Source organism: Mauremys mutica, chromosome 1 (genome assembly GCF_020497125.1).
Source record: "Mauremys mutica isolate MM-2020 ecotype Southern chromosome 1, ASM2049712v1, whole genome shotgun sequence".
NCBI classification, from domain to species: Eukaryota; Metazoa; Chordata; order Testudines; family Geoemydidae; genus Mauremys; species Mauremys mutica.
This window is the reverse complement of record NC_059072.1, coordinates 153898335-153924263: the sequence shown is the minus strand read 5'-3', so window position 1 is coordinate 153924263 and position 25929 is coordinate 153898335. Positions and strand designations below refer to the sequence as shown.

The window sequence follows — 25929 nt, the reverse complement described above, 5'->3', positions numbered from 1 at the left end:
ATGGTTTTTAATCTCGCTGACAAAGGTGTAACAAGATCCAATGGCTATAAGTTGAAGCTAGACAAACTCCATTAATGGAAATCTTTAAATTAAGACTGGATGTTTTTCTAACAGGTCTGCTCTAGTTCAACCTGGAATTAATTCAGGGAAATTCTATGGCCTGTGTTAGACAGGAGGTCAAACTAGATGATCACGACGGTTCCTTCTGGCCTTGGAATCTAAGAATCAGATTGTATTTTAGTGTGTCCATTATGGAAGAGATGATTTCTAAGGAGGGAGTTGGAGGAGGGTCAGATGGTGGCTTCATGGATTTTGACTGGGAACTTTTCCACATGTAAGGAGCAGCATGGGAGAAAACACAGAAGTGTTTGTCAGAGACATGGGGAACTGGGCTATCAAGGGTGGCATCAATGAGAAAGGCAAGAGTTAACCTTACGGTAAGATAAAAGGTTGGCTAGGCAGGACAGACCTAGGTTGGGAAGAGCTTTGTGAGATGCAACAAGAAGTTTGGAGTCTGATTGTAGTAGAAGAGGGTCAGCCAGAGGAAGAGGTGACAATCAGAGTGATTAGCCAGGAAGATTATTTTAGCAGCAGCATTTGAGGGGAGTGAAGCTACAGACATTAAGGGTAAAGGAGGAGGAGATTGCAGTAGCTGAGATGTGAGATGATCTGAGCTTGGACAAGAGTTTGGGCAGTGTGGGCACAGAAGGGAGATCAGCTTTTAAAGATGTTGTGCAGGAGGGAGCGGCAAGATTTAGACATTGTTTGGACATATGGACAAAAGGAAAGTGTTGAGTTAAAAGATGATACCAAGGCTGAATGACAGGGAGAATGGTGGTACTGTCCAATTCATAGAGAACGATTGGGGAGAAGAGCAAGGGGAGAAGATGGAAGGAAGAGGGCACAAGAGGAAAAAGAAAATATATAGAAGAGGGTAGGCTAGAGCCATAGGAGAGAAGTGACTGGTCATGATAAGTAATTGGTTACATACAACAAGCAGTTATATTGTGAGTAAATGAAACAAGAAATGAGACCTATGATGATTCAATTCTGGAGCAGATAAATCCAGCAGAGAAAAGCAATAGAGTAAGGATTCAATATGTAAATAATCAGTCAGTGACATGGACGGTCAAATAGGGAGTAGCCAGTAGAACCCAGCACAGAGGGCACTTGAGCTGCCCAACGAGTACCGCTGAGGGAAAATGTTTCTGACAGCCATGCGCTGGGCGCACAGACTTCAACAGTGGACTGGACATGTGCAATCACTCGAAGAACAATTAGTTTTTTAAAACAAATATTTAGGATTAATAGTCATTTTGCCATTATTTTTCATAATAGAAAGTTTGTGATTTTTTTCTTCAGCCTTTCTTGACAAAGGAGATGTCTCCATCTCCCATTTTTCTTGACAGGAATGGTTGAAAAAGCACTAATAAATTTTTCAGGATTTTTTCAAAGGTTTGAAAAATGTCAAAATTTCATTAACATTTTTTGATAATCAAAAAATTCCAACCAGCTCTAAAGCTGTTTGAAAACCCAGAATGTTTTACTAAATATTTTTTGTTAATTTTTCATTGAAAATTGAATTTGACAAAAACTTTTGACAAAAATGCAATATTTAGGAAAATTCTACAAGCTCTAGTTCTTAATAAAAGTGAGACCAAAGGGCTGCACACAGTTAAGATGTCCTGTTACCAAATGCATACTGCCTCCAATTGTTACCAACAGGTGTGAAGCCAACCTGTCTGGACGGAAGATTACGGTCCCTTCTTGGGAGGCTGAGAGGAGCATTGTGAGGAGCAGATACACTGAGAGAGTGGACATTCTTTCTAAGGGGAGTGTGTGGCCTCGATCTCATTGAGAACAACAGGAGTAGCAGACATTTTTAAAGCTCTCCGTGGAATTTTATGGAGTAGAACATTATTCTTCAACCTCTGCTGAAGGAGAAATTTCAGTCATGAAGAATAATGGCAAACAATGTCCATTAATCCTAAACATTTTTCAGTGGAGTCAATGCACAAGATTTCAGTGAGTTTTAACTACATAGGAAGTTTGAAGACTCTATACTGTTCGTTTAAGATCTAACCAATCAAACCAATTAAGAGATTTAATTTTAAATTCTCTGAATAGTCATTCTGTACTTAACAAGATGACACTGTATTTTTCATAAATATAAAAGATGCTGGCTTTAAGTGCAAAACTCAACTCAATCTTAACTATGGAGTGTTAGCAAAGCCTCCATAATACGTTGTTATCTCTATATAGATTCCTATCATGGCATCCATTATGGCAGCGTCTCAGTACCATTGGTGTGTTCTTGTACAGTAGTTGCTAGGTTATTACTTGGGAAAAAAGGTGGGAGGAAGATCCATTACTTGGGACACTTAAAACCAGACTGGATGAAATACTGGAGAACGGACTGCATTACCATCTGGAAGATGGACTAGGTGTGTCCTAGTAGAACCATTTCTAGTTAACAAATTTTGACTAAACAAAAATATTTAAAGATCTCTAAAATTTGAAAACATGCTGAATCTGGCTTTGAATTAAAAGTCACCCCACTAAACAAACATTCTGCAGACATAATACAGAAAAAATATCCAATAACCGTGTGGTGGATTTTTGTACCATGCCATATTTTCCCATTCACAGTCCCCCATCTTGCTCATTGCAACATGCAGGCAGAGTAGATTCTGCAAGATCAATGTCCTGGCACTTGGTCATGTAAAACATGTTGATTCAGTGCAGCTAAAATTAAATCATCTCCTTACAAATGGAATTTGTTTAGAGGTGATAACCTCTCCTTTTCCCTGGCAGTTTGTGTTCTGACTAGAGATACAAGAAATCAAACTGAGGTTTTAAGAATAATAAGCTTACACTTCTGTCATTGGGGGACTTTTGCTATGGTTTCTTGGACTGGAATGGGGAAACCAGGGAACTCCAAAATAAAAACCAAAAAGAGGAAAACACCCTGTGACGATCTCGAAATTGAAGTGTTAATCCAATCTATTATTTTAGGCACTGGGTAATCATACAGTACGTGACACTGCCCCAGGCTATTTTATGGGAATATGCATAAAGAGAAGTTTGCTTACTTCAGAGTTTCAGCAAGGAAAAAGCTCTGTTGTACATCGTCATATGCAGGAGATGAGGAATAGACATCCTTGACCCCCGAAAATCCACCACTGACTCGGCAGTATTTGTCAATAGCCTGTAGAGAGGAAGTAAGAACAGAAGAGGCATATTTTACTTGCACTTTAATATTTGAAAAGATACGCAAAGCAAGGATTGATCAGTACTGACCAGAGTACACAGCAACATACTCTGCTAATGGTGTTCAAATAATGGGCGAAGGACAGTCATATCACTGGACTTTGTAGATAGGAGAGCTGGAGGAGTTTTAGAAACTTTGAGATAGTTTGTCATGGGCTCCTGCAGAAGGTTATTAAGAGGGGGCACAAGGGATTGTACACATCACTGGGGGCTGTCTGCTGACCCGTACAGGCTCCTCCACCTCCCTTTGGACTCCCATGTGATCTCTTCCTTTCCTACTTAAACTGAATTTTGATCCCAGCTGCACTGGTCTGAGCTGTCTCAGCAGGGCTCCTGGCCTTTGAAATGGTGCAATCCAGGTTCCTGAGCACACAAATACAAAGAGGAATCCTAGAAACATAGAAGATTAGGGTTGTAAGAGACCTCAGGAGATCATCTAGTCCAATCCCCTGCTCAAGGCAGGACCAACCCCAACTAAATCATCCCAGCCAGGGCTTTGTGGGAGTGGGTGGATCCCAAATCCTCAAACCCTTGCATGTCACCCAAACTTGCCCACAGGTCAGCATCTAGCTCTCTCTACTTACTGCTGCAAAAAGCACAAAGGAAGAAAGAAGGAGTGCAAAGAACACATTAGCTGCTCAAAGCACCCCTTGTATGAGCCTCGTTATTCTACTCACATCCTCATACTTATGGCACATGAGAATAACAGCCATTAAAACCAGGCCCAAAGAAATTACTCTGCAATGATTCACAGATTAGTTGGGTTTCCCTGCCGACTTGGTGGTGCCTCCTCAGCAGACATCAGCTATTCGAATAGGCTCGTGTAGGGAAGGAGAAGGCACAAAGATCAGAGAAAGTGTTTGGCTTCAGATGCCTGTCATTATCAAACTACAGAACACAGCTACCTGTAGTTCAGTTATCTATGATTTGGCCCATTAATCTGTATAAGTCTTTTCTCTACAGGCTATTGTAGGCCTGGGTTTTCTGCTAATTCTAATTTCTGTTTGTTATGCTCAACAGAAGCTGAGAGGAGTTGAAGCAGGGGAACAAATGCAGTGTAGAAACAGATGTCTCTATACACAAAGAAAATGAATTCAGACTAAATGAGCTACTCACAATCTATGCCTCAACCTTGGAGGGTTGGAAACAAAAAAGATTCTCCACTGGAAATGTGTGTTTGTGAATATCTGCAGATGCAATCAGGGAAAATAGCGGGGGAAGTTACGTGGTTTCCCCTAAAACTGTAGGACTGTAGGTTAAAATTGTCCATATCTATGACTACAAAATCCAGCAGTATCAGTCAAATAGCCAAAGTGTGTGGCATATAAAAGTCTAGGACTATTATAAAGAAATGTTAATTCATTCAGACTCTTAAAAATGAGGGTAGATGAGAGGGTGAGGAAGGGGAACACCAGGTCTCAGCATGACTGTGCTATCTTTAACATAGTCACCTGGCCACAATGCATGCCAGCATCTGTACTTTCTTCAGGAAGCACCTCTATTCAAGAGGACAGCAGCCACAGAAGACTTTTGGAGGCTGGACTTTTGGAGGTCATGCTGTCTGTTCCTGACAGATTTTAATTTCCAACAGCTATTATAAATGCTGATAGCAACATAAATACTATAGGTTAAAAACAATACTTTGCTTTTACAAAGTATGTTACAAACATTAGCTAATTAATTCACACAAGACGACTATGCGGTAGGCATTAAATGGCAAAAAAATTCATTAATTAAGCAATAAGGTTGCCCAGTGATAGTTTGTGACTTTCCAGAATGTCAAGTTCAGCAAAATTCAGACTTCTGAAAACCAGGTAATACATAGTTAAGGTAAATGCCTACATAAACTTAACCTTGCCTCCTGCAAGTGGACAATAGCCACTGAGAATTATCTGCATGCATTCAGCTGCATTCTCCGTTAGGTGTAGCTGTACTGAATGTCTGGGGCAACTTGAAAGGGCAGTTATTGTGATATGAGATCTGGGAATTAATTAGAGGAGCATCACAGAGCTGTGACAGTGATATGCAGAGATCTGGGTCTGAATCCCCTCATGTGTTATTAAAGGAAGGATGTAAATGTGTACCTTGAGGTTCCTGTCGGCATCACTTCAATACATAATTGTGTAGGTTGTATCAGACTGGGCAACTAAATGGCAGATGAAATTCCATGTTGATAAATGCAAAATAATGCACATTGGGAAACAATCCCAATTATACATACAAAATGAGGGGGTATAAATTAGCTGTTACCACTTAAGAAAGAGATCTTGGGAGTCACTGTGATAGTTCCCTGAAAACATCTGCTCAGTGTGCAGCAAATGTCAAAAAAGCAAACAGAATGTTAGGAACCATTAGGAAAGGGATAGATAATAAGACAGAAAATATCATATTGCCTCCATATAAATCCCTGGTACGCCCACATCTTGAATACTGTGTGCAGTTCTGGTCATCCCATCTCAAAAAAAATATTATAATTTGAAAAAGTACAGAAAAGGGCAACAAAAATCATTAGGGGTATGGAACAGCTTCCGTATGAGGAGAGAGATTAAAAAGACTGGAACTGTTCAGCTTGGAAAAGAGACAACTAAGTGGGGATATGATAGAGGTCTATAAAATCATGAATGGTGTGGAGAAAGTGAATAAGGAAGTGTTATTTACCCCTTTACATAATACACAAACCAGGGGTCACCCAATGAAATTAATAGGCAGCAGTTTTAGAACTAAGACAAAGAAGTACTGCTTCACACAACACACAGTCAACCCATGGTACTTATTGCCAGAGGACATTGTGAAGGCCAAAAGTAGAACTGGGTTAAAAAAAGAATGAGGTAAATTCCTGGAGGATAGACCCATCAATAGCTGTTTCCCAAGATGGCCAGCAACACAACCCCATGCTCTGGGTGTCCCTAAACCTCTGACTGTTAGAAGCTGGGCCTGGACAACAGGGGACGATCTCTTGATGATTGCCCTGTCCTGTTCACTACTTGTGAAGCATCTGGCACTGGCCACTGTCAGAAGACAGGATACGGGGCTAGATAAACCATTAGTCTGTCCCAGTATGGTCGTTCTTATGTTCAGTAGCAGGGCACTGCGGTGGTTTTGCCCTGGGTACTGTTATGGCGGTTGCAGAGCGTTGCTCCAAAAGGGCAGTTTTAAGGTTGTGTGGGTATTTAACTTAAGTCTTGTTTCCTGTTTTTCAGAAGTTTGACCTTTGCTGAACTCACCATTCTGCAAGGGCACAGGCTATCACTAGGCAACCTTAACGCTGAATTAACAAAGACTTTGCCATTTAATTTCTTAGGTTTTTTAAACCGAAAAAGAAATGTTAGTTTGTAGGAGTTAGTGGTCATTTAGACAGGTGTAGTTCTCACCTAGGTTTGCAGTTGATATGCTATTGCAGCTAGGTACTAATCAAAAGACCTAGCTTTTATATAGTGCTTTTCATCAGTAGATCTTAAAGAACTTTACAACATTATCCCCGCTTTTCATATGGGAAACCAAGGCACAGAGAGATGAAGTGACTTGCCAAGGTCACTCAGCAGGCCAGTGGCAGAGCTAGGAATAGTCCCAGTTCAACAGTCTTTCCACTAGGCCACACAATTACTATGTGATTCCATTTTGCTATAGTGGAATAGGGATAATGGTCATACTTTGAAATGTTTGCAATGTGTAGTTGCTAAAAGGGCCAGTGAGAGAAATCTCGATGATCTGTGTTCTAAAACCTTGACAATTTTATTATATAGACAAGGTGAGGGAGGTTATATCTTTTATAGGACCAACTTCTGTTGGTGAGAGAGACAAAACTTTGAGTTTACAGGTTTGACTGGTATGGGGGTTCTTGAACCCAGATTTTCTGTGTACAATGCCATTCCCACAGATTATTCTAAGAGGTGGAGCTTGAGCTTCACATTCCTTAAATTTCTGTTTTTAGTGGAGAACAAAAGCACCTGCTTGGACAGTGCGGTTCATCTAGGCAGAAAAGGCACCTGCTGTGCCCATCTTTAAGCAGGATTAGTTTCTATGATGGGTAGGATTGAAGCCCACTGTTTTTGAGTCTGCCATTTTATGATCCTATACATGAGGGGTGGGATCTGTTTAGAGGATGGAAGTTGTTCAGGGAGGTCTGATTGAAGGATTTCAATCCGGACAAGGATTATTGAGTCCCAAAGGTTGAAGGTAAAGGGATGAAGATTGGTCTGAAGAATTTCAGAAGTTTAGATTAAGATAGACCATGATAGAGTTGCTAGCAGATAGGACACTGCTAGGTTCCATCTCACTGCCATGGGTGGTAAGAGGGAACTGAGGGAGAGTCGTGGCCGCCCACCCTTTATGCCCTTGTATGGGAGCCAGTGCAGCCCCAAAGGACACTGCTAGCAAAAAGAATCCAGTCACATGCATAAAATGCATGTGCCCCTACAGTGGGATCCACGCTGACATATATTTGAAGAGCATGTGAAGAAGCTGCCCTGAAAACTGGGGGAGGAGCTCAAGGAAGAGCTTGGTGTCCTCTCACACAAAGAGGCCCAGGAAAACACTGGGGGTTAAAGCCTCCAAAGCTTGTCTCAGAGAAACCTTTACTGGGACTGGGATTCTACTGATTAGTATAGGGCCTGGGCATCATGGCTACTGGGCTCTATTGCCAACTCTGCCACTCACTTGTTGTGTAACCTTGAGCAGATCACCTATCTATACATCCAGTTCTCCATCTGTTATACAGGAAAGATAATAGTAATCACCACCACCAACACAACCAATCTATCTTACAGAGGCTGGTGATGACTAATAAATTATTGTTTGGAAAGTGCTTGGGATGAAAAGAGCTACAGAAGAACAAAGCAGAATAATTCTATTGACCAAGCCAATCAGCGGTTACCTGTGCTGCTTCCCAGCCCCAGTGCCTGTACTTGGGATCATGTGTAAATCTCCACATATACCAATAGGTCTCGATCACCTCTGGTCTTAGAATGTAATATTTTTCATTCTGCCGCACTGCCACTGCCTCTAGGCCACCATCAAATTTGAACGCTTCAGGACCCAGCTTTAATGCTGCAGAGAGAAGAGAAAAGAAAACAGGAATACTTTATTCCTTTCCAATCTTTGGGGAGGGAGTTACACAAAGCATGCAAAAAAATCTGAAACGAAATCTAGCTTTTCTTTGAATAGTCTCATAAATATTTCCTATTGTTGAAGCTTCTAATATTTCTAATGAATAATGTATTCGATCCCTGTGTTAAATCTACTTATCTTGACAGGAGAATAGTAGTCCCCTTAGAAACTAATAAAACACTAAGAATATAAGCATTTTAACACATTCAGTTATAAGGTAAAATTAAACTGAGACAGATTGGTTCTTGCTATACATAAGGAAACGAGAAAATGGTCAGGAACATTTTTAACATTCTATTGAGTTAATATGGCAGGATGGGAAAAGGCCTGAGAAGGTGAATTAGGAATCATCATCGCAGATAGTCTGTATTTCCATCTAGGCCAGGGGTGGGCAACCTGCTCCCAAACATCTGTTAGTCTATAAGGTGCCACAGGACTCTTTGCTGCTTTTACAGATCCAGACTAACACGGCTACCCCTCTGATACTGCTCCATCTATGCCTCACTTATAGAAACTGCATTACCTGAGCAGGAAGGATACAGAGAGTGGTGCGGCAGTGGCCGCTGAAGCTGAGACCAGGGATCTGAAGGGAGTGGTTTCGCTTTCCAGAAGAAGAGTAGAGCAGGGAGTGCTGTCTACCTGCACTTGAATCAAGGCGGCACATGGAATACAGCACACTCTTATAATAAATGAGATGGTCTCAGTGTCAATCTGGCTGGACTTTTAGTGCCTCTTTCATGAACTCTTCCAGGAGTTTGAACCACTGCTTCTGCTCAAGGCAGGGCAGAGGAGGAAAGACAAATTAAACTGAGTATCCTGTTGGACAGCATCCTTCTTCCATGCAAAGAAAGGTCTGGTATGGGGGTCCATCATGGATATTTTACTATAGTCTAACACAGTAATCAACTCCAGATGTTTTATCTAGGTATCCAGGAGATTGAGGGGCTTCATTCTAGGCAGTGGGGGCAGAGAATGATTTTGGAAACACACAAGAGTGCAGAGTTAAACTATAACAGGACTGGCTCCTAAAGAGACTTTAGCCAAGTGAAGGTGATATCCATGGGAGCTGTGGGTGTTCAACACTGTTAAAATTAGGGAACTTATTCATGTGCTTAAGTATGGATTTAGGAACCTAACTCTAGAGACTTTAGTCCTAATTTTGTCCTTTATTTTTATATATTTGTCACTATAAAACTACAGCTAGCCTAGAAACTAAATAGCTAGTGAAAAGGAAAGAAAGAGTCAGGAAACCAACGTTGCTTTCTAACCTCTAATATAAAAACTGAGGAAGAGACCCTCAGTAGTTTGTAGCTGCAGAACCAGTCCAGCAGTATATAGTGTCATTTTACATTTCCTAGGAGAACAACTATCACATCTCTCCCACATTTCCTTTGTCTGTTTGTCTGATTATAGCCACTCGTGGAACAGGGCCAGTACCTGCTCTTTGGCCCTACCTTGTCTGAAGTCATATTCATGAATCAGTCACTTATGCAGTTTGTGCTATTAGGAATGCAGGAGTTACCTCTATGGATAAAACCAGCTAATCCAGTATCCAAGTCTCTGAAAGTTGCCATCATCAGACGCTTCAGGGGAAGGTGCAAGAAGCGTCTTCATGGACAACTGTAGAATAAACAGCCCACAGACAGTTTCTAAACTCTGTCAGTTAATGGCTGGGGTATGTTCTTAAGCATAAAGGTCTATGTCCTTTATTAAATAAAACCCCTATATAATACAAATCTGGGTGTTCTCAGTATCCATATGTGTCTACCCCTTTTTGGAATCTTGCTAAGGTCTTAATTTCTATAGTATCCTTGTGACAGTGCATTCTGCAGGTTGATTTATCAGGTTTTAGTTTGTTGCATTTCCAATTTCATTGACTGTCCTCTTGTGTCATGTGATTAGATAAAAAGGAGTGGTCAAAATACCCTCTCTTCACAATACCATTTTTTTCATGTACCTCTATCATGTCCCTTATTAGTCTCACTATACTAAATAGAACAATATTATGCCCTAAGTCACACTGGCATAAATCTGGAGTAACATCACTAAAGTCAACTGAGTTACTTTGGATTAACAGTAGCGTAACAATAGAGCTTGGCCTCCAAAGTTTTCACTCATCACATAGAAATTTCTCCAGGCCCCATACCATTTTTGTTGCCCAAATCAAAATTGCCTTTATTTACTTATATCTTTGATGAGATGGAGTGACAGGAACTGAACACAGTATTACAGATGATGGTGTCCTGTGATTTATATGATGACATTATTATAGGGGAAGCTGGTAGAGACCCATACACCCCTTTAGATTCCCTAACACTTTCTATTATAAAGGATTCTTGCCATAATTTCTTTGAGAAATTCTCACCCCTCCATTGTTTGTAACAGCCTTTGATATTTGGCAGGGGAATGTCCTCAGGGTACAGAAAGGAAATTTCTTATGAAAATTTCATTCATTGCTGAGAAATGTCAAAAGAATAGAATGCGATTTCTCTTCTCTCACATGCATTCCCCAAAGCAGTCGCAGCTGCCCTGAGAATACCTGGAAGCTGCCAGTGCAGCTGTAGCAGGGGTGTGATGAAGAACAGAGTTGGGCTGGGCTTCCCTCGCCCAGACCCAGCACATTACCTTAATATGCCCCCCTCTGGGGGTACTTCATAGTGCAAGAGCTCCCCCAACTCCCACGGTGGGAGAGAGCTAGATATTTGAGCCAGGCCAGGCCAGGTGCTCTCCCACTGACCACAGCACCTGGACCTAGAAATTCATTCCCCACTCTGGGATAACAGCTTCCTCCTGCCCTCACTAACAATTAGTCCTGTACTCAAGTGGCAACAGTTTGTGCTGCAATCCGGAAGACTCAGGATTGAAACCCTAATACTTATTGGGGAGGTTGTTACCTTGCACATAGGATAATTTATCTTAACCTTTTTCCTTTAAAACACCCAGGAAATTAAATACAAAAAATGTTAAATGAACGCTATTTAGGTTGCAATGTCAAACACATGAAAGTTAGGAAATGCTAAATTTATGGTTGCTCAAACAACCTCGTTCTACCCCCCTTTGCACATGCATTATGATACGGTCTTTAAATACGTAATCACATGCTATTTTTTCCTTAGGACCTTTGCATCATTCAGTTCACAGGATGGATGAATGAGGAATTGCGGTTGCATAAACAACCATAAATCTGGTATTTCACAAGTTCTGAGTGCTTGAATTTATAAAATAAATATTCTTTTACTGTAGCTTTTTTCTATGTAATATTATTTAAAACATTATTATCTATCCCCTTTCTTATATAGCCTGACATTTTATTTGCTTTTTTAACTGCTGCTGCACATTGAGCAGATTCATTGAGTTGTCCAGGTCTTTCAGTCTTGAGTTGCTACCGTTCATTTAGAACCCAATAAGGTGAAATTACTTCTTCCAACATGCATTACTTTGCATTTGTCAGCAGTGAATTTCATCTGCCACTATGTTGCCTATTCCCACTGGAGTTTCTCACAATCTTTTCTAGCCTTAACTATCTTGAATTATTTTGTATCACCTGTAAATTTGGCACCCATCATTCACCTTTTTTCCAAGAGAGTTTAAATATATTAAACAACACTAATCCTGATCTCTGGGGCACCATCCACTTTTGCCATGATGAAAATTTGACCAATTATCTGTATTCTTTGTTTTCTGTCTCTTAGCTAGTTTCTAATCCATGACAATAATTTAAGTAGTCATGTGGTGAGATAAAGCTTTCTCAATAGCTTATTTGTGAGGAACTTTGAGGAAGGCTTTTTGAAAGTCTATTTCTCCTTTATCCACAATTTTACTGACACACTCAAAAAGCTCAATGATAAGAGAAGCATAACCTTCTTTTACAGAAGCTGTTTTGGTTTGTCCGTGTCATATCAAGAAGACCTTGGTATTTTAGAACTGATGATGGCCTCAGTAAATCCTGATCTAAATATCATGGAATCCAGTGTGTTCCGTCAAAATACTTTCCTGATCCAGGAAATAGGACTACATCACCGTTGTCACCTTTGTTCGGCTTGTCCTCATCAGTCCTTCTATGAACACAAGTTGACACCACACCATTCTATTTTGTTGTGAGCACGTTCTTTCCATTTCTGGCCAAAGAGTTTTGTCATGGGATCGGCCCAGCGCATTTTTGGTCTGCCCAGTGGTTGCTTGTGGTCTCTGGGGATCCAGTCATTGATGCAGGTTGTCCACCTATTGTCTTGCCTGCGGACTACATTATCCGCCCATCTTCGCTTTGTGTCATACATTGCCTGCACTACATTGGTCACCTCTGTACGCCTTCTGATCTCATTTGGCATATGATTCATGGAGTGACATCTTACACATTTGCCTTTCCATTGCTGTCTGGGTGACAGTGAATTTTTCTTCCTCCGCTTTCATCGCTAACCAACTCTCTGCTCCGTATATCATTTCTGGCAGAACAGTGGAGTTAAACAGTTCTTTCCTTTTCTTCATGGGCAGTCATAGGGGCCTACTCCATGGGTGCTCCAGAGCTGGAACCCCCACGGGGAAAAATCAGTGGGTGCTCCGTAACCACTGGCAGTCAAACTCCCGTTCCCCCTACCCCACCACCTCCTCCTCCTCCCCCCCACCGAGCACACCACGTCCTGCTCCTCTGCCTACCTCACAGTGCTTCCCCCCGGCCGCTGCCAGACAGCTGTTTGGCCACTCTGGGGGGCGGGGGGAGAGAAGCGGGAATGTGGCATGCTCAGGGGAGGAGGTGGGGAAGAGGCAAGGCCTGTACAGGGATTTGGGAAAGGAGGCGGAATGGGGCAGGGAGGGGCTGGAGTTGGGGCGGGGACTTTGGGGAAGGGATTGGAATGGGGGCAGGGCAGAGGGGGATCGAGCACCCACCAGCAGGAGCAGAAGTCGGCGCCTACGTGGGCAGTTCATCATCCGTTAGAGATGTCTTTATTTTGTTGAAACTTGCCCACCCCGCCTTTCACCTCCTACTGCATTCCCCTTCGAATAAGTTGTCTCTGCTCAGCTGCTGACCCAGGTAAATATATTTGTCAACCACCTCAATTTGTTTCCCATTTACCGTGATGATTCCTTCTGCACAATGCTCATTCCGCATCCACTTTGACTACATCACCCCCCGCAAAAATGGACAAACACAAAAACGTGGGGTGGTACATCAGAAGTGAAAATGTCTGAGTCTTATAACCACATTGAAGGGGATGTCAACAGTAAAAAGTTGAGGGGACACAAATTCAAATGAAAAGATAAAAACTGAACAGCAACCTCCTTGTGGCTGGAGTAGGAAAGGTTTTTTTTTTCTTGTGTCCCTTGCTGGCAATATAGCTTATGTATAGTAGCTGACGGCATGTGGGGATAAACTCAAGACATCTTCATTCTAGAGAAAACTTTCACTAAAATGAACCAAAAACACAAAGAAATCAAGAATAAAAGCAGCAGACTGAGCCTCAGCTCCCCAAGCTGTGCGAAGGCTTGCCCTTTAAAGTCAAACATTTAAAAGAATTTTATCACTGATTCTTTTAATGAAGTTAAATATAATGACGCTGAAGAATGCTTATGCAATATTACTTCAGCATGTTTTTCCATTCCTTTGATTTGGATGAGTTTTGTGTAAATTAAACTTAACCAGGAATGGAGCTCTAGATTCACCCAAAGACGGAAACAGTGGCAAGTGCATTGCAAGCTGTAGTACAGTGATTTGCAAATACCCCCAGCCTTGACCTTGAACTACCAGCTATACTATACTGGTAATAAGAACAGACCCAGTCTCCAGGTTGCTGGTACCATCTGAAAATTCCTTTGACTGGATCAATTGATTGTGCTTTATTAAGTGTGTGAGTTCTCTAATGCAAGCTATCATTCAGGACAGCCAAAACTGTACAGACCACCATACTCTTAACAAATCAATTATAACTGCAAATGAAACGCAAACCAGAGGCTCAGTTACATAATGATTGTATGAAGTGCTGGTTCTGGGGCCCATACACGCATTTCTGCACCATCTTTAAGGCCTGGTCTTTTAATACTGAGGGGGCACAGGTCAGGGAATACACAACAGGGATTATGTAACTTCTGGTTGCTGGGGTGTTTACTATAAATAGAGACAGTCTGCCCTTATCAATGAGAGACCTGGGGTCATGGAAAGAGCTAGCTTTATTTGGACTATCTTGGCTGATAAATGTGTCCATCAGTGTTCAATGATATAATGCTACTGAGTCCCAATGCCCCAAAGTCTTCAAGTTTAATTTAATAGCCTTTAACATTTCACTGTCTTCATTTTCAAACTGATTCACAATTTCACCAAATTGTTGGAAATGCTGTACAACCTGCACCTGTTTGTGAACTTGTACAGCCAGCAAAAATGCACCTGTGTTCATTTTAGCCAGAGGCAGGAGGGCACTGTCATGACAAATGGGATTTTTGAACCATGGAAAACAGCAATTCACCAATGTGACTTCAAATTGTAACAATTTCACACACTAATTCACGTTTCAAGAGGGTGAGGCTGACTGACAGTTATTACTATAAAAATGGCTGGTGTTTTTCTGCAGAGCACATTCTCATTTATTAATTATTTTGCTAAAACTAATTTAAGTTGGATATATAAAACACTACCCCATGTACCAATGCTCTTTCAAATGTAGTTTTATCATCTGAATGATCTGCACGCAAAACTATATTTAGAAGGGATAGACATAGATGACCAAACATAAAAGTCTTAAGGTCTGAGTCTACATTCACTTACACTGGCTGCATAAATCGGGAGTAACTCCAATTAAGTCAAGAAAGTTACACTGGCATAAAAATGATGCGAGTTAGAGGATGGTCAGGCTCATGCATTCAAGACAAATCTCTTGAATAATCTGACCACCTCTCTTTCCTGTGTATTTCTACTGTGCAGGGTCCTGTTAAACTAAAATAATTAAATTGATAATCTCTCTTACTTGTTCTGTCGTATGACTCATGACATGTATGTGCAATCTCAGCTCCAAGTTGCAAATAATGTCCAGCTTTATCATCTCTGGAACCATCTGCTCCAAGTGCAAACATTCCCCCAGCAAAACAGGTGAGGTGGCCCATCTTTCTCTCAAGGTGCCCATTCTTCCATTCCCCAATGTATGTCAGTCCTCCGTTAGACTTTCTGATAAGATGTCTTTCTATCGCCTGCAAGGAGATTGGGATAATCTTTAAATACTGGAAACAGTCAAGATTCTATCTGTTTTTACTATGCTTTAAACACTATATATTTCTGACCACAGATCTTGTGTAAAAAAATTAACGTCATTTTCAAAACAAGAATATTTTTCCCTTCTTACCACATTTATCTATGAACACTCTAAACACACATTCAACATGGCAAACATAAAAATTAACCACAACGTAATTCTATGGTTTAGAAATCAAGCATGTAAAAGTAATGAAATTCCAAAAAATCAAGGGTTCAACAACAATATTAACTCAGTCACATCTGAAGTACAATTTACATCTGATACATTTTATGACAGCTAGCTGGAGGTACTGAACCCAGGACCTCTTCATTTAAAACCATATGACTCTACTATTGAAAATAAAGGCTTATGACCCATTAACTAGCAGCAGTAGCAACCTCACAAACTTCTTTATGGGCACTAGCCACTAGAGCAGGACAAAGACCCACGCTGTGTTAATGTGGGTTACATGGTATTTTTAGTGTTTGTATTTAATTTCCCAGGTTATTTAAGATACTTGAGCTTTTATTATAGTTGATTTATTAAAACCAGAACCCCATATATTCTGTCATTTTGTGACTGCAGAATCCTCCCTTTTCGGCCGAATTGTTCTCCAAATTCTCTACATTCATTAAATAAAATTGTTCTAGCCCTTCTGGTTGCAGAAAAACCTCAAAACTGTAAACTGTGTGTAACTGACGTAAAATATCTTCCTGAGTCCACAGCTAGCTAGAAACAATAGCTCCTGAGAGATGTGAACAGCCCATTCATCTCAACTGGGGCCTCACACACTTCAGGATTTTGTAACCACAAAATCTGTCATTTTCCCACAATGCTACAGAAGTCAGCATTTTTGCAGTGATATTTGCTATTTTGCTGCAACCTGCCACCAAACATTTAGCTTTCTGTATTCCTGCTCTGCCGGAATCTGCCTGTAGCTGCTTTTTGCCATAAGTGGGAGTAGACTCAATTATAAAGCGCATTCCCTGCGCTGTTCCATGGAGCCAGGCAGCAGAGGTCAAGGAGCCAGAGCTGGAGTCCAGCTTGTAGCCAGAAAGCCAGAAATGTAGGCTGGTGGATTAGGCTGCCTGGAGTACAGTTCAACAGCCTTGAGAGCTGAGAAGATGAGCCAAGGAAGTCAATTACAAGCTCTCCCCTTCCCTAGCAAAAATGTGTCTGTCTGTCTGGAAAGCATTACGAGAGCTGATTTGGCAACCTGGAGAGTAAAAAAACCCAACTTCAATAATAATCATCAAAAATATCAAGAAATTTTACACCAGTAACTATTTCAATTTTGAGCCAGATAGATGTTTGTATGGGGGTGGGAAGATGGGAACGAAGGGTATTTTCTGGCAGTAGAATAAATCAGCATTTTGGTAGACTTTAGCACTTGCTGCCATGGAATTTGTTCCCATTCTGTTGTGAAGTACATGATACTCTGTTGAAGGTATTTAAAATCTGGGGGTTGACATCTGCAGAATAGATTCTGTTCTCTTTTCCTTCTTCACAATCTCTGCAAGAAGAAGGGTGTCACAGCCAGACACAAGTGAGAATGTAAAGGTGGCAATGGTGCTCTCTTCCCCACCCAGTGAGAGCTAGGGGAGTGAAGTATGGGTGAACTCAAAGTTAAGCTCAGTTAAAGACTAAAGTCTACTTGAAGGTTAAGGCCTAAACTAAACCACTTAAAGAGGTTGAAGTAGCTTAAGGACCAGATTGTCAGAAGTCCTTATGGTCATGCCTCATCTGCTGTCTGTGTGACTATGCAAGTGCCCTTTGATTTGGGAAGTAGTCCCTGAACCCTCTGTGATTTGGGAAGTAGAGGCACTGCTTGCCCCTGTTCTCCTGATTGGAAGCAGGATGCCAAGAAGGTGGTACAGAGAGAGTAGGGTCATGGTCCTCCGCACTCTACACTACCCCTCAGAGCTGGGCCAAAATAGAGGGGTCAGCAATCTGCTCTATTCTAATGATGGAGCAGATTTTGCATGTCCGATGTGTGTGGAACAAATGCAGAGATATTGTTCATTACAGGCAGGCCCCTTCCTCAAGGATGTGTTTTAGTATCCACAATTTACTCTTAAATGATTAAGGCACCTAAGCTCTTAGTTTAGTCACAGTTTCTGAGCCATCTTGAACACTGAAATCAGCTCAGTGCTAAATATGGCCTTAAGGGCTTATTTGTCTTTAGTTCTTAAGCAGCAAGTAAGAACAGTGCCAGTTCTAATAACCCTTAGCTTCACTTTTCTCTGAGAACTCAGCTGGAGAGTTCCAGTGCAGACAAGCCAACATTCTAACTTTGAAAACACAGAACTCATTTTTCTTTACCCACTGCACCACAGGGGTGTTGTGGGGATTAGTTAATGTCTGTACACAGCTTTGAAAACAAAGTGCTACAAAAATGCTAAATATAAATTACCATCAGTTGGATTGTTTTTCCTTTCTCAGTGAGAACTATAAGACAAACTAAGTTTCACATTCCTTCCTCCATCCATTTTTAAGTTCTGGGAACACACACAAAAATAACTGGACTATGGAAAGAAAGTGTATTTTGTACTCTACCCCTTCCACTTCAAAAATGATATGAAGAGATTTTGCTCAAATTTTCCAAAACCAAAGTTAGAAACATCACCCTTAAAGGAAGAGTTGAGAAAGTTATGAGCAACTACAAAAGAGTAGGTTGATTGGAAGCTGGAACTTGGTTTTAAAGGGTATGTCTACACTGCAGTGTAAGCCATGGGTTAATGGGAGTCAAGTCAGCGGTCCTTGGGTTTGAGAACCCAGGGCTTGTCTACAATAACTACCAACCCTAAGTTAAGAATTTTTTAACCCAGGTCTCAAATCAGGGCTCTGACATCCACAATACAGTTGAAACCTGAGTTCAACCAACTGTATTCCACACTTCCTAGCACCCTCCAGAAATGTGATTGCTTTGTTCGTGGTATGTGTGGGAAAACTTGATCATCCATGCAACACGTTATAGGAAGTTTGAATGGCCTGCCAGAACATCCTCTAAGTCATCAATTTTGGTAGGTGTGCTTCCAACAATGGAAGCCAGCAAAATGGAGAAGTCACCATTTCAATAACTTCTTCTGTTTGGGCTTTCACTCCTGTATCAGGATGCAGGCAGAGCTTCCATGAGACACTGATGGGCAGTTCGGTGGTGTTTTCTCACCCACAAAAGGCACCTGACAGAGCTAATAACAGAGCAGGAGGAGGAGGAAGACACAGACATGGTACATGTGAACTGGCTGATGCTGCTCCTGACACTTAGTATAGCTGCTGATGCCCCCTACATAGATGAGCTCTTTGGAGCAGGGCCAAAAGCACAGACTGGTGGGATCACATCATCACGCAGACCTGGGATGACAAGCAGTGGGTCCAAAGCTTTTGCATGAAGAAAGCTACATTTCTAGAGCTTTGGGAGCAGCTTGCCCTGACCCTTCAGGGTAAAGACACGTGGATGAGGGCAGCCACGCCAGTCCAGAAGCAGCTTGCTATAACTGTCTGGAAGCTGGCTACCACTGCCATCCAGTCTGGTGCTGGAAAGTCGACTGTGGAGGTTTTGGAGGCAATCAGGAATACGGGGAACCCTAAGGAGGCAGGCATAAAAGATATTCCTGAAGTAAATTGCTGGCTTTGAGAAAATGGGGTTTCCAAACTGCACTGGGTTTGCCCTCCTCAAGATACACAAGTACATAAATCACAAAGAAGACTACTCTATCATTACCCTGGCCCCCATGGACCACAACGGCAGATTTATGAATGTCAGTGTTGGCTGCACTGGAAACGTTCATGATGCCAGGTTTTCCACCAACTGGGAGTCTATGTTCACAGAGAGCCTGGGACACTATTCCCACCACAGGACATTGTCATAAACAGAGTTACTGTCCCCATTGTTTTTCTGGGGGACCCCATGTACCGCTTTTGTCTTCTCTTTTGAAACATACCCTGATCTCAGAGGCCCTGGCAAAGGGAGGTTTAATTACACTGTGAGCAGGTGTAGAGCAGTGGCTGAATGTGCTTTTGGCAGACTGAATTCTGGCTGGAGATGTCTGCAGACCTATTTGCATTCCAAGTGTCATCAATGCTGTCCACATTACTGTAATTTGCAGTGCTCTTCACAATATTTTTGAAACCAAAGGTGAGCCATTTCCCTATGACAGCTATAGGCTGCTGAATCCGTCAGAAAGTGCACCTATCACAGCTAAAGCTGGATGCATCCAGGCAACAGAAATCATAAGTGCTTTCTGCTCCCACATTATGGACTTGCATGGGCCAACAGAACATGGAGAATAGTACCTTTATGTCTGTGCTTGTTTGGTGGAGGCAGGCATTGATTGTTTGTGTGGGAAGGGGGGTTGATTACCATGCATTGTGCTTTTGAATGACATGACTGCTTACGGAATGGGGGGAGGGGAACGGTATGTCTTGATGTAAATAACTGATTGACGCTTATAGCTGTACTGAGACATGAGTTTTGCATACAACCTCCCAGTTGTCCCTGCCCATATGTTTACCTTTATTATTTGAAATTCACATTATATGTGTTGTATGATAACAATAAAATGTATTTATAAAATAAAAACTTTACACATGTATTGGAAAAGTACACCATTAAACCTTGCCTGGCAGGCCAGCTGCCATTAGCACACCAAAGCACTAGCAACACCAAAAGCTTTAAAAGTAAACAAGAACAAAGTGCATAAACAAATGCAAACAGTTAAACTATGTACAAGACATGCTTCCCTCACTATTGCGTGCCCCCTACTCCTTCCTTCCCTTTTCCCTTCCTTCCACATTTGCCATGCGCTTGGTGCCGGAGCAAGAAGGTGGAGGCATCCATGGGGCAGGGGTTCAGCATGAGGACTGCATGAGGTACATTTGCCCTGTCCAGCTGCTCATAGGGCCCAATTGCATGGGCCACCCAGCCATGAAGTTGTCCAAGCTGTTCCTGGAATGCAGGCCAGGGTACCGCAGAAAGGATTTGGGCCATGGTGCAGGTGCAGCAGGAGCCAGGACTCTTGCAGACATTAGAGACAGCAGCTGCTCAGACAGTTCTCTCTGTTGTGCTCTATCTTCCTCTCTTAATCATCATTCCTGTTCCAGGAAATGCGAAGTGAGCGCCTGCTCCTGTGCCGCTACCCTGTCCTCAAGCCGCAAAGCTACCCTGAGCCTTCTCCACTTGCCTCCTGCATGTCTTTCCTCTTGCCACAAACCCCTTTGCCTTTGGTACTCGACCTGCTTGTTGGCCCTGTCCAGAACTTCAATCACAAGTTCATCCCAGAAACGCTTCCTCTTGGAATGGTTCATGAAGGTACAATTGATGAGCCAGGCTTCTGCGGTGTGGGCGAGCTGTGGAGGTACTGCAGCCTGTAGAGGTCGAGGGGCCTGCAATAGGACAAGACACTGAGGGTTACTGTCTCAAATGTCTCAGTGCAGAGGCACAGAAACAATCGTTTTGGACTTTCAAGGACAGAAAATGTTAAATTTTGAAACTGAACTTCAGTGTATTGGCAGAGGGCTGCTTCAGAGCTCCCTGGACATAGCCGGGTTAATCCCAGTGAAAGAAGTGCTGAGAGAATGATATATTAAAAATTACACCTTTTTTTTTTAAAGTTTTTCAGTGAAATGGAGTTTGGGGGGAGGTTGGTGGGCTGTGCTACATAAGCCTTCTCTATCACTTCAGGCTTTGCACATTCTGGAGGCCATAACAGTTCTTGTGGTGCCCGACTGGCAAAGAGAGGTGCTATTCCAAGCTGCTGGTGAAAAACCAGATGTGTCTGTCACTGAAGTATTCAAATGTATGCAGTGGTGCTGGAACTAGGGGTGCTGGTGTGCTGCCGCACCCTCTGGCTTGAAGTAGTGATACCAAACCCCAAAGACGTGGTTTCCATTATCAGGACCCCACTATAAAAATTGTTCCAGCACCCATGAATGTATGATGGCTGAACAGCATATCTACGAGTAGAGTGGGCTGGTGAGCTACTAAGGTGGCCCTGGAAAATACACCCTTCTCCGAAATGTGACTACTTATCTGGAGTTCCTGCTACAGGAAAAGTCTGCACCTATCAGCACCTGGGATTGGGTCAGAATTCATGAGGGAATCAACAGGATACGGCATTATCTTCCAAATGGTTTAGTGCCTCCCCATGGCTTCTGATACAGTCTGTTAGGACTGCCTGCAAACACACAGAATTCCATTGCCATCCCCTTTTCCCCTGGCAAATTTCTGGACTGAATTCAAACCCCAGTCGTATTTGGGACTAATGATTTCATCACCCATGGAAAGCCTGGACTGCATTTAACAGAAATGGACTACATGTGAAAATGGACGACATTTGAACCTCCCCCCGTACAGTTCAGTCTTTACAGGCCGCTTGTTACACTCTTGGGCTGGTATCAAGCAGCATACATACAGGGAATGTAATATAAGATTCTCATTCTAACAAACTAGAATGTACTAGCAAAATTGTGTGCCTTAAATATTCTCTTTTACATGCTTGTTTTACTGTTTGTGTTTCCCAGTCTCGTTTTTTAATTCCCCATGGTGGGTGGAGAGTGAGGGGACGCCAAGGTGCTGTCATGCAATCCGCCATTACATGCTGCTACCCAGGGCTTATATCTTTTGCACTGGTTCTTAGAGCAGAAATCCCTCCTGTTCCTATATTAATAAACACAAAAATGGAGCCAGAAACTTACCAGGCTTTAGGTAGCTTTGCCCTCTTCCATTTCTGATACCACTCCTGCGGTGAACTGTTCCTTTGGTTGGGGGATCAAAAAGCTCCTCTGAGTATGGCCCCAGGATGTGCTGCAGCTGCTCCTGCAGCAAAGCCTCCTCTAGGACCCATTTCGTTAGCAAAGTCTTTTTATTTGCCACATTTGGTGCCTGCTTGTACCCATCGATTCCCATGCTGGCTTCTCAGGCCAGCAGGACGCCATCCCAGCTGATCAGGTCATTGTGCACCGCTGGTGGCTCTGTGCTTGGCGCAGTGCCCCGCACCCAGTCAACTCATCATAAAACCGGCACGATGTCAGTGACTTGCCAGAGATGCAGTTGTGGTCCCTGGTTTTCAGGTACTCAGTCTTGTGCCACTGAATCTGTTCTCTGCATTGGTCATGGTCCGTTAAATTTCCAATGCTGACATCATCTTGGCTATTTGTTGGTATGAATGCTCAATCCTGGTACTCTTACTAAAATCCACTGTATAGCCAAAATCTGGCTGTGCTCTCACGACCACGAAGTAACACACTTTGTAATGGATTTCTTCTAGTTGGCATTCATTGCAAATGCTGAAGGTTCTCCTAATGTGGGTTTGCAGCTCAATGTTCAGAATAAAATAGAAGGGTTAAACGCTAAGCAGCTGCACTGGAACAAGGGGGCTGCTTCAATTTCCCTGGAGTTAACTGGTGATTTTTGGAAGAGAAAGGTCAAATGGAGGATCATTATCCAATGGGGGCATTACAGTGGGGCCTCTTAGGCAGACGCCTGTACTCTAAGTTGTCCAAAGTAACAAAATTAAAAGTCAGAGTGTTATATAAAACTGTATGGGAAAAGGTACAAAAGGGAGTATCCCATTGCATTGTGGGATACTGTTGGAGGACTCCAAGAACCCAAGTCTGTGGGGTGAGGGAAGGCTGCGTCTACAAGGTAAAATTATAGGGCTTGAAACTTGGGTCCAACCTTAACTTGGGCTTTGACCCTCTACCATCATGGGGTCCTAGGACCCTGGGTCTGAGCCCGAGTCCAAGAGATTTGTGTATAGACAGAAGGGGGGTTAGGGCTTGAGCCTGAGCCCAGGCTTACATTGCAATGTAGATATGCCCAGAGACACAGAACACTTACAAACATATGCTGTCATCCGTGCACTAGAGATCAACTCTGATTAACTATTCTATGGATTTAATAAAACATCCAAAATGTAGTTACAGAAAACAATCAGCTATACTTACTGAACACTTGTTTGCACACATATTCCTGCTATGTCTAGCAGAATTTCTGACTACAAAAATAGGCCCTGATCCTGAAAGCTCTTCCACATGGGTGGACCCCAATGCACATTTGACCCACCTTAACTTCCCTGTGTCAACATGCAAGCACAGGGGTCTGCCCATATGGAATCACTGGCAAGACTGGGACCATAGGGAGTACAATGACAGATATAGTTTTAAGTGTTTTTGGCTGACCTCCATGAAAAAAGAAAAAGAAATGGGGTTTACATATTCACAGACCACAGTGATAATGAAATACTTTTGATTCCAACAGTAACTAGAGAGGATGCTAAACAGCAACTGATAAACATTTTTAAACATTTTCAGTAACTTGCACCCAAAAATATCAAAAGAGGCTGAGGTGCTCTCTGAACTACTGATGTTGCTTTTTAACAAATCTTGGAATACTGGGGAAGTTCTAAAGGACCAGAAAAAAACTAACGTGCCAAAAATTAAAAAGGGTAATGGGATGAACTGGGTAACTACAGATCAGATTAATCTGACATCAGTTCCAAGCAAAATCATGGAAAGGCTCAGATAGGATGGAATTAGTAAAGAGCTAGAGACAGCAGCAAACTAATGCAAATCAACATAGCTTTGTAGAAAATAGGTCTTTTCAAAAACATTTCAAATCTTTTTAAAATTAAATCACAAGTTAGACAAAAGTAACTGTGTTGACATAATAGACTTCAGTAAGGCATTTGACGTATGATATTCTGATTAAAAATGTAGCATTATATAAAATCAATGTAGCACATAGTAAATAGATTAAAAACTGGCTAACAGACCCATCACAAAACACAATTACAAATGGAAGATCATTATCCAATGGGGGCATTACAGTGGGGCCTCTTAGGCAGACGCCTGTACTCTAAGTTGTCCAAAGTAACAAATTTAAAAGTCAGAGTGTTATATAAAACTGTATGGGAAAAAGTACAAAAGGGAGACAGAAAAACTGAATTAGTCAAAACAAGTGTTGACTGATACCACCCAAGGATGGTGTTAAGATCAGGACTGGTAAACAAGAGGAGAATGGAATTGGAAGCTAATGAAGCAAAACTGAAGTGTCAGAAATTAGGTCTAATTGCTGAACCAAATAATGAGGGGATGAACTATTTCCCCCATCATTCCCTTTTGGAGTCCTTAAAAATAAGACTTCATGGATCAACATTTCTGGAGGCTGGGTGGACCAAAAGAAGCAATCTTCACCACCATGGCTCCCACCACTATCTCTTGGAACTCCAGGAGCCACTGTGACACTATTGGACTTTCACCCTTCTGATCCTGAGAGATGTCCTGCCCACACTGGGCCAGAGCGAAACCCACATGATATCAGCCTCTTCACTGGCCCCAGCTAAATCACCTGAAATGTGAGATTTGGGTTCCTGCTGTCATTCCTATCGTATGTGTCCTTTTGCTTCCCACACCTTATTTCTTCTCTTTCCTCTCTTTTTGCTTTCTGTTTAATAAGAACTTGGCTTAGCTGGCCAAGACTGCATTTTTTGCAACATTGCTGTGAGCCAGTAATCAGAGAGGCAATAAAAGCAGTATCTTAAACAGCCCGATTCTGATATGAGTTTTCTAGGCCTTGGAGTGGCTGATAAGACAGTGTGCTGTGCCTGTGTTTCTTCAGCTGAAAGGTTCCAAGTGCGAAAGTCAGTGCCAGAGACAGAAGCTGCATTTTGTATCTTTGCAGTTCTTTTCTCTCTTTTTGTGTGTGTTCGTCTTGTTGTGTCTTTCCCCCAAAAGGACATTTTTACTGTCTTTAATATCCTCTAAAAGACTGTCAGACTGGGTTTTTTTCCTTTATAAAAACTTTCTACATCTAAAGGGAAAGGGAACAAGGACCATTCTTAAAATAAAAGCCTTACTTATTACTTTACATTTCAAATGCTTTAACTGCTTTTCCTTCTTTTTTAGTGACAAAGAGTCCTGTGGCACCTTATAGACTAACAGATGTATTGGAGCATAATGCGTCTGACAAAGTGGGCTTTCACCCACGAAAGCTTATGCTCCAATACGTCTGTTAGTCTATAAGGTGCCACAGGACTCTCTGTTGCTTTACAGATCCAGACTAACACAGCTACCCCTCTGATACTTCCTTCTTTTTTGTAGCTTTAATAAAAGATTAATAAGATTTTTAGTGGTGTGTTTGCCATTGTAAGCAGGCTGAGATCTCTGTGCTCAAAAAACAGAACCATGTTTAAATGTTTAGAGTTGTACAGTGAAAGGATGAAGTAGACCCCTGTGACTCTCTGAATTAATTTAATCCCATCAAAATTAACACAACAGATCCCACAGGGATCAGATCTTGGTCCAATGCTTTTCAGTATCAATGGTCTGGAAGAAA

General features: G+C 42.0%; 1 protein-coding gene across 1 annotated transcript in view; it reads right to left on the bottom strand.

Moving 5' to 3' along the window:
* Positions 1–25929, bottom strand: part of MAN1A2 (mannosidase alpha class 1A member 2) — a 307506-nt gene that overhangs the window by 4296 nt on the left and 277281 nt on the right. Inside the window, exons 10-12 of the mRNA XM_045000927.1 lie at positions 15330–15549; positions 8144–8316; positions 3093–3208 (exon numbers count right to left, since the gene is read on the bottom strand). Of these exons, the coding sequence (XP_044856862.1) occupies positions 3093–3208; positions 8144–8316; positions 15330–15549 (509 nt within the window). The remainder of the gene's footprint in view (positions 1–3092; positions 3209–8143; positions 8317–15329; positions 15550–25929) is intronic.